The 9249-nt window shown below is 35.9% G+C and overlaps 1 protein-coding gene across 2 annotated transcripts in view; it reads left to right on the top strand.

Annotated features, from left to right (window-relative positions):
• Depdc1 (DEP domain containing 1) overlaps positions 1-7564 on the top strand; it is a 17652-nt gene extending 10088 nt beyond the window's left edge. The window contains exons 7-12 of one of the 2 annotated variants that reach the window (XM_008848540.3): positions 327-467; positions 1982-2821; positions 3240-3412; positions 4537-4713; positions 6334-6519; positions 7168-7426. In XM_008848540.3, the coding sequence (XP_008846762.1) occupies positions 327-467; positions 1982-2821; positions 3240-3412; positions 4537-4713; positions 6334-6519; positions 7168-7308 (1658 nt within the window). In that variant the 3' untranslated portion in view covers positions 7309-7426. Of the gene's footprint in view, positions 1-326; positions 468-1981; positions 2822-3239; positions 3413-4536; positions 4714-6333; positions 6520-7167 lie in introns of both variants that reach the window. The other variant, XM_008848544.1, reaches the window with a different exon arrangement.
• Positions 7565-9249: the final 1685 nt, after the last annotated feature.

The following is a 9249-nucleotide window of genomic DNA, read 5'->3' as shown; positions in this document are numbered from 1 at the left end:
AATACAAGTTTAAAAAATTTTTTTTTCTGGTCTTTTTTAGACAGGGTCTCCCTGTAGCCCTACCTGGCTTGGAACCAGGCTGCCTGCCTCTGCACCCCACCCCCATCCCCCAGTGCTGGAACTAAAGGCATGCACCACCACCCCTGGTCAAAAAAAAAATTTTTTTTTTCCAGAGCTAAAGACCAAACCCAGGGCCTTGCGCTTGCTAGGCAATCACTCTGCCACTGAGCCAAATCCCCAACCCCCCAAAATTCCTATACATGTTTTTTAATTTTGTTTGTATTTAAAGTTTCTTTTACCCATTTCTTCTGCCTTCTGCTTCCTAGGGCCAAGAAGTAATAGTACAAATAATCCAACTTATACTGGATTTGAGCGTGATGTATTTAGAACAATTGCAGATTATTTTCAACATCTCTCTGAACCTCTGCTTACATTTGAATATTATGAATTATTTGTGAACATTTTGGGTATGTTTAACTTTTACTTATTATTTAAATTTATTCTGTTAAAGTTTTTAAGGCCTCCTAAAAGTTAAAATGTTAAAAAACATGGTAAATATGAAAGTGGTAGCCTATGAATTATTTCAGGATTTAGTGATACTGTGGTTGCTTCCGTTGTTGACTAATGGTTCCATACGTTCTACCACCAGTCTCCCTGACATCATGCAGTTTCACGTAGTTCTGACACAACTCCCTGAAGGTAGCCCAGATCCACAGAATTCTCCTTACTTCTGATGCTAGCTACAAATAAGGCCTCTCAGCTCCCAATACTTATGCTTCGACAGCTACCAATTCTAGAGTTCACTTGAACTCCTCTCCAGTTTAGTAATTCACTACAGAAACTCATGGAGCCCTGGAAAGTAACAGCATTTGTCAGTTTATTTTTAAAAGGGCATAACTCAGGAATCAGCCAAAGGGAAGTGATGCACATGGAGGGGCAGGGATGACTCAGCCTCTGTACCCCTCAAGGAGGGACAGTGCCCCAGAAAATCTGTATGTTCACCAACCCTAATCTACCTTAGCTTCATTATTTTAGAATTGGTAATTAAGGTTCATTACTTAGGTGTGATTAGTTAAATTATTACCCTTTGGTTACTCAACTCAATCCCCAGCCCTCTTTTCTTCCTTAGAGGTCGTAGGTGGAGCTGACATAATTAGCTATGAGTTACTTTAGCATACACTCAGGTATGCTCAGCAGGCTCCTCATGAATAACAATATTTTCATCACTCAGGAAATTCTAAGGATTTTAGGAATTCCATACCAGAAACCAAGAACAGAGACCAAATACAGGTGTAATTGTCGTTACATTCGTGTCCTCGGTTTCACATCCCTGGATTCAGCCAATCCATCAAAAACAATTTTTTTTTAATTTAGTTATTCAGAATGTGCAGGGTTTTTGTTCAACTTTGGTTTTGATTTTCCTTTTTATTATTCTCTGAACAGTATGATAAACATTTACTTGGTGTTCACATTGTACTAGGTGTATAAGTAATCTAGAGATAATTTTAAATATATGAGAGGCTATGCTTATGTTATATGCACATGGTACACAGTTTAATATCAGAGACTTACATCTGCAGATTTTATCCATGGCATCCCTGGAATCAGCCTTCCCATGTTAATCAAGAACTGACTGTATGTGTTCTGTTATATACAATTGCCTTTTAATTAAGAGGTTTTAAGAACTTACAGAATGAAAACATATTTTTAAATGTGCCCTGGCTCAATTTATCTAATCAACCTGCTAAAAATATTTTTAATTATATTACAGATAGGACTACAACTAGTCAGTCTTGCATGTGTATAACCGAATGTTGCATGTGTCCTGTTCAGGTGGCTTCTGAATGAAGCAAATGCTTTTTGTACTCTACTAACAATATGTATTATAGTGATGCTTCATGTTTTAACTGCTATTGTTTTTGTTTTATTTTTATTCATTATCATGCAGTTGCATCTTAATTTTTGTTTCATTTCCTGGTAGTTGTTTGTGGCTACATCACAGGTTCAGATAGACCAAGTTGGATACATAAAATCCGAAATGATCCACAGTCTTCAAAAATCCTTCCTTTAAGCAATTTGAATTCCTTCAAATCAACTGAATGTCTTCTTCTCAGTCTGCTTCACAAAGACAAAAGCAGTGATGACTCGGAATCCACTGAGAGACTGCAGAGAAGTGATCAAGTATTTCAAGAAAAATGTGCTAAGAAAATGCAGCTAGTTAATTTAAGAAACAGAAGTGCCAGTACTAATGACATAATGGGAGGAAGTTATCGTAATTTAATAGGCTTAAGTAATATGCGTGCCCTGTCCTCTAACATCAAACCAAGATGCTCTTCTTTGGAAGGAATTATAGATTTGCCAGGGAATTCAAGTGAGATGGTGTCCAGTGTTTTCTACCAGTCTGTTCTGAACAGAGAAGAACAGAATAGCAGACAGTCTTTACTGTCAAAACCCAAACAGGGTCTTCAGTCGGAAGAAAGTGTTCAGCAACCGGTCTGTGCTGGTTTTAAAAGAACCTCTGTTTCAACTGTTCAAGACCAAGAGGAGTTATACAATGGGAAATCCAAATCAAAACAGCTTTGTAGAACTCAAAGTTTGCTTTTAAGAAACAGTACAAGACATAATAGTTATATCAATACACCAGTAGCTGAGATTATCATGAAACCAAGTATTGGACAAGGCAGTGCAAGTGTGCAAACAGCTATGGAAAGTGAACTCGAAGAGTCTAGTGCCACAATCAATAAAAGACTGTGTAAAAGTGCTGTAGAACTTTCAGAGAATTCTTTACTTCCAGCTGCTTCTGTCTTGACTGGCATACAAAGTAAGGCTGTTTTCAGTGCATGCGATGTTAACTTTCACTGTTACTAACTGTGCTTTGCATCTGTGGTTTCTCTGCTCTGCAACTGCTTTATTTTTTTCCTCCAAAAGAAATTATTGTAAAAGATATGTCATGATATAACCAACATTTATTTTCCCTACTTAAAACACTTGATTTCTTTTCCAATTTTTATTTATTCTGTGTCATTTTATTTGTAATAATTGAAGGATTTTTAAAAATCCAGATTGTAAAAAACTAATAAGAATCTTATTTTGCTTTTGAAGAATGAGGGAATTTCCAAACATAATTAAAAGAAATGAAATACTAAGAAATTATATTACCTTTTTAAATAAATGTATATTCTAGTCATATGAAACCTAGTATCACTGATGGTTTTGGGGGTGGGGTGACTGCCTTCTAGGTTTGCTGCAACCTCATTTAGAACGAATTGCCATCAACGCCCTACAGTTATGTTGTCTGTTACTTCCCCCACCAAATCGTAGAAAGCTTCAGCTCTTAATGCGCATGATTTCTCGAATGAGTCAAAATGTTGATATGCCCAAGCTTCATGATGCAATGGGTACAAGGTCACTGGTAAGTTTATTTTTAATTTATTTTTATTAATTCTTGGAGGATTTTATAGATTCCTACAATGTATTTTGATTGGCCTCTCCCCTTACTCTTTCCAGATCTATTTCACAGCCCATCACACCTCCCAACTTCATATTCTCTTTTTTGTTTTTTTTTTTTTTATAATGCACTGAGTCCATTTAATGCTGCCCATATACTCATGCATATAGAGCCATCACTGGAACTTGATTGACCTACCAGTGACCACACCCTGGCTTGATTTTGTGCAAACAACTATAGCTGTGAGTTCATCAGATCTGTCATATCCTAAATGTAGAGGTTGCTTTGAAGATGTATCATTTCAGATTAAGTGTCTCACAGATACTTATTCTCTGTGTTTGACCAATTCTGGAACTCTGTAATAGTCCCTATCTGTTATAAAGAGAAGCTTCTTTGGTGAGGGGTAAAAGGCATCCAGGTCATAGATCTTAGAGAAAAACCTACTTTTGCCACATCCCTAGGCCAAGGTAACTTCTTACTTTGTTCTAAATATGCATCCTCGTATTTACAGACAAGTGTACCTTTCAATAAGGAGCTTTGAGACAAAAATCTTCCAGGATTTGAAGACCCAGCAATAGAAATGGATACACATACTAACTCACTGCCTAAAGACTGATAGAATAAGCATTATAAGCTGTTTTCCAGTTTCCCTGTTGAATGTGTGTTCTGTGTATGTTATTTATTCTCTTGGTTTGTGTTTTTGTGGGATTTATTTAATGTAATAAGCCCTTATTCTCTAACATTAGGCTTAAGCAAAGCATCTCTGCAGTAATAGAACCAATGGTGGTGGTTGATAAAATTGTGACGAAGTTAGAGAAACTCTCAAGCCTTACATATTATATATAATCCTTTGAACTTTGTTAAGGACATACTTGACAAGTGCTTTTAAGAGGATTGGAACAAAATTCTTACCTCCATAACTATAATAAATTATTATATATTTTAAACTGTATAAATATATTTTATATATTTTAAAGTTTCTTATCACTTTATTCCACACATTTTATGTAATGCAAACTGGAAATTATTGGCATTGTAATTTGTATGGAACTTTGGGTTCTAAAATTGCCATCTTTTACCATTTCTAGATGATACATACTTTTTCTCGTTGTGTGCTATGCTGTGCTGAAGAAGTGGATCTTGATGAGCTTCTTGCTGCAAGATTAGTTTCTTTCCTAATGGATCATCATCAGGAAATTCTTCAAGTTCCCTCTTACTTGCAGACTGCAGTGGAGAAACATCTTGACTACTTAAAAAAGGGCCACGTAGGTATCTTGAGCCTTACACCTCTGCGTTAGTTACTTGCAAGTGGCAAGCTCTGCTCCAAGTAGCCCCATCAAAAAGGGAGACTTGTTAGCTCATGTAAACATCCTCTGTCAGGAATATGCAGAGACTAAGATTCAAACAGCATTGGCATCCCCTTCCTGGCCTTCCGTCTCTTACTTCCATCTCGGTGCTATGTTGACAAGTGGCTCCTTAACATCATGGGGAGCATGACTGGTTAAAGCTCATTCATCACAGCCTTGGGATTTAAATAATAGGAAAAAGCCATCCCTCCACCTCCAGTTTGAAAAGTTCTGAGTATAGACTGTGTAGATGCATGTGTGCTTGGGTGTATGGATGTGCATGTATGCATGTGTGTGTATAGAGGCCAGAGGTCAATGTCAGGTGTCTTCCTCTGTTACTCTCCATCTTACCTTTTGAGACATGGTGTCTCACTGAACCTAGAGTTAATCAGTTTGACTGGACCTTCTATCCAGAGAGCTCCAGGGATCCCCTGTCTCTGTATTCCCAACTCTGGTGCTGTAGAAGCTGCTCTGCCCAGCTTCTAAGTTGGTGCTGGGGATCCAAACTCAAATTCTCATGCTTGCATGGCAAGCACTTCACCACTAAGCCATCTCCCATCCCCTGTATGGATGCTTGATTAGCCCAACCTAAGTCAAATGTGCTTCCCTTGGATATGTGAGGGTTAGTAGAATGGAGAGAAAGCCTTATTCTGATAGGTTCCATATAGTTAGAACAAAGTTTTTTCTTTAAAAAAGAAGAGGACAGGAGTAAAATGAAAAGGAATCATTGGAGAAAGGGGGCTGCAGAGATGGCTCAGCTGTTAGGAATGTTAACTGCCTTTGAAGGAGACCTGGGTTCAGTTCCTAGCACCTACATGGCAGCTAACAACTGTCTTTAGCTCCAGTTCCAGGGTATCTAATACCCTCTTCTGACCTCCATGGGCATTGCACAACACAGGTGCACTTACATACATGCAGGCAAAACACTCGTACACATAAGAAAATAATAAATAGAAAAATATTTTAAAAGAACAGGAAAAGGAAAAAAATTTCAAGCAAACAAAAGCAATAGGTACCTACTACGTGCAAGCCTTGGCTGACCAGCACATTTCTTTATGCTTTTGCTTGTATATACCGTTGTAATATTGTCCTAACTTACCATAATTATAACTGTACCTTAAACTTTCTAGTCTTGTAGATAAATGGGCTCTGATCATTCCCTGGGTCTCACAAACAGTGACTAAATACTTTATTACTAAGTCAGAACATTGGTGTTTTAAGATGAATTAGATGAATTAGAATATGATTTAGATTATTACTGTTTTATACTTCAAAGAATCAAATCCACAGCGAAGAATGAATGATGAGAAAACAGAAGAGGTTAAAGGACTTTCTGAAAGCTGCAAAAATAGTAGATTGTGAGGCTGGGATTTAGATCCTATTGACTTGCCACTATTTAACTATATCACACAATTTTCTTCACACATTGAATGTTTGATGCCAAAATAATAGATACTAGCTCCTACCAAAAGAACTCTATGCAGGGAAAGCATAACCAGAACTAGCAGAATATTACTGTCTTGTTTTGTCCACTGACAGGTTAAAAATCCTGGAGATGAACTCATTGCTCCTCTGCCGAGGTATTCTTACTGTAAACAGATTAGTGCTCGCGAGTTTGATGAGCAGAAGGTTTCTACCTCTCAGGCTGCAATTGCAGAACTTTTAGAGAATATTATTAAAAATAAGAGCTTACCTCCAAAAGAGAAAAGAAGAAAACTAAAACAGGTGAGAATGAGCAACTTCTCAATCTTGTAGATATTTTTTAATATTCTATTAGTGATTAATGTTTTTAATGACATTTAGGGTCTACCTTCTCATGGATTTTAACTTTTATGCCACACATTGTCTTGCATTATATGTGTACATTAAAATACTTGTAAAATACATGAATGGCTTTGAGTTTACTATTTATCTTAAATGTTAAGATAATTGCAGTTTATAATAGAGTCTTATTTTTGTTACTGGTATTTTGGCTAATTATACCTAGAATTTGTCTGGGAAAGTGTATGTAAAATCTAGATTATAATATCTACCTCTGAGTGACTCATCACTACCAATGTTTAGAACTTTCAGCTCTAAAGCAAAACCTAATAGCTACATGATTCTAGCAAGAACACTTCTAAGACACTCAAAAGAGAAATGCAAACTATACCTGTGGCCTTCATGGGCTTTGCTAGTGAGAAATAAGATGTGGATTTAGAATGAGAATTAGCAGAAGAGAATCCTAGGATTTTAATGCTAACAGAGATCTGAGAGATCTTGTAATGCACAAATAAGAAGAAGGAGAAGCAAGGATAGGTGAGAGGGTACTTGACTGGCTTCATCTGGGGAAATGATGTTCACGAGCTTCTAATTCTTCCCTTCATTTTTAAGTTTCAGAAGGAATATCCCTTGATATATCAGAAAAGATTTCCAACCACAGAGAGTGAAGCAGAACTTTTTGATGACAAACCTACAATCAAGCAACCAATGCTGAGTTTAAGAAAACCAAAGCTGCGTAGTCTACGATACTGACTTTAAAATTACCTAATACTGGTAAAATTTTAGTAAATGAAGCCATACCTGAGAATCTTGCTACTAAAAAGGAGGAAATCTATTCAAAGTTTTCCCTTGTAAAGACATTATATAAGGAGGTGCCAAAATGGTCTTTTTATCCATGTGAGGCTGCTAAAGCAACTGTATCTCAGCTGAGAATACCTAGCAATCTGTGATACCAAATATTGTAACTAGAAACAATTTTGTTTTTAATATAATGATCTAGTAAAACTATTAGCATTGTATTTATCCAGATAAAGTTGTGGTGCTGTTTCTAAAAGAACTCTTGCCTATATGTGTGCTTATGATTATTAGCTAAAGAACTAATTGTTTAGGGTTACTTCTTTGCTTCCAAATATAAAAATGTGAAGAATATTTGAACGCTCAACCAATTTTCAATTGCTAAGTATTGTACTCTTTTACATAATCTTTTGATCTATTTATATGTATGTATATGTATGTGCATGTAGTTTGGTTTTTGTTTATTGGGTTTGTTAGGAGCCAGGGGAGAGGTATTTTTTGAGACAAAGTCTCACTGTGTACCCCATTTTGTTCTCAAATTCATGGTCCTCTTCCCTCTGCTAGGAATACAGGTATGTGCTGCCGTTCCCGGCTTATGTATATGTTTTCAAAATGTGTTAATGTAAGATTTTTGTTTTCCCATAAACACTATCCTAACTGCTTCAGTCTTTTTTCTAGAAATGTCTTTTGAATTCCTACATTCATAATCTACTCAACTATGAAATAGAAGTATAAGACAATTAATTGTGTTCATTCAAAAGAAGTTATTTATCAACAACTATTTGCATTTCGTTATTTCTTAAATGTGGAGATCATGATAAATAAAACCGAATATCTTCTAGAACGTAAAGCATTGATTTTTTTCCCAGTCAAGAGAGAAGCATTGATCAGGTCCTTAAAATAACTGTTTTTGTTGACATAGACAGTCCTTCAGCTGAAGACTGGCCTTTGTGAGACCAGTTCTCTAAGCTAGGGCAATTTGAATTACCAAGGACTGTCTTAAGCCATCAAGTCTATACTTTAAAGATGTTACATAGACATCAATACTCATGGATTTTTGAGATAGGACCCTGCTATGTAGCCCAGGCTGGCCTAGCCTTATCATCATCCTGCCTCAGCCTCCAAGTGCCAGGATTACAAGCATGTGCCACTACTCTCGCCTAGACATTGGTACTTTTTAAACTCTGTAAGTCATTCCATAATTCAGCTAAGAATCAATACTCTAAATATTTTTTACAAACATTTAACTAAATATCAGGCTGATGGCCCACTAACAACATCTTCACTGGAAGAAAATGCCTAGTATCAATGCCTGTTAACATCCACTTTCCAGAGCTTGCTTGATTGTCTGAAGCAATTGTTTATTCATTTGTTTCTCAATAATGTTTAATAACTGTTCCCTTAAGTGTTATTATATATTATAGGCAATGGACACTTGATTTTTATGACCATTCTGATTTCTTAATGTAATTTTATATTATTGATATATATATATGATGATAATGTTACATTTTAAAATACAATACAAATATTCAAGCATTTGCACAAAAAATGATAGGTATACCTTTAGAGCAGAAAACATGCTATAAATTATTGGACCAAATGGGATTAGGATTATTTCTGTTATTTTCATGTTAAAATTTTAACTGACTAAAGTATGTGATAATGTGAACTATGTTGCAAATTAGTATAAAAATATGGGTTTTGTAACAATTTAATTTTACTTTTGTATTTTTTGACATTAAATATATGAATATTATTTTAAAACAAACTTTAATTTGCATTAGTGTGTATACCATTGAGGTTGCAAAATATAGGATATGATACTTTAGTGACTTGGTACCATAAGTTGGATTTGAGTCCTGCTGTGATGCTTCCTAGTAACAACCTCCAGTGAGT

Source organism: Nannospalax galili, unplaced genomic scaffold, assembly GCF_000622305.1.
Source record: "Nannospalax galili isolate Female #2095 unplaced genomic scaffold, S.galili_v1.0 scaffold764, whole genome shotgun sequence".
NCBI lineage: Eukaryota > Metazoa > Chordata > Mammalia > Rodentia > Spalacidae > Nannospalax > Nannospalax galili.
This window is presented reverse-complemented; position numbering and strand designations above follow the sequence as displayed.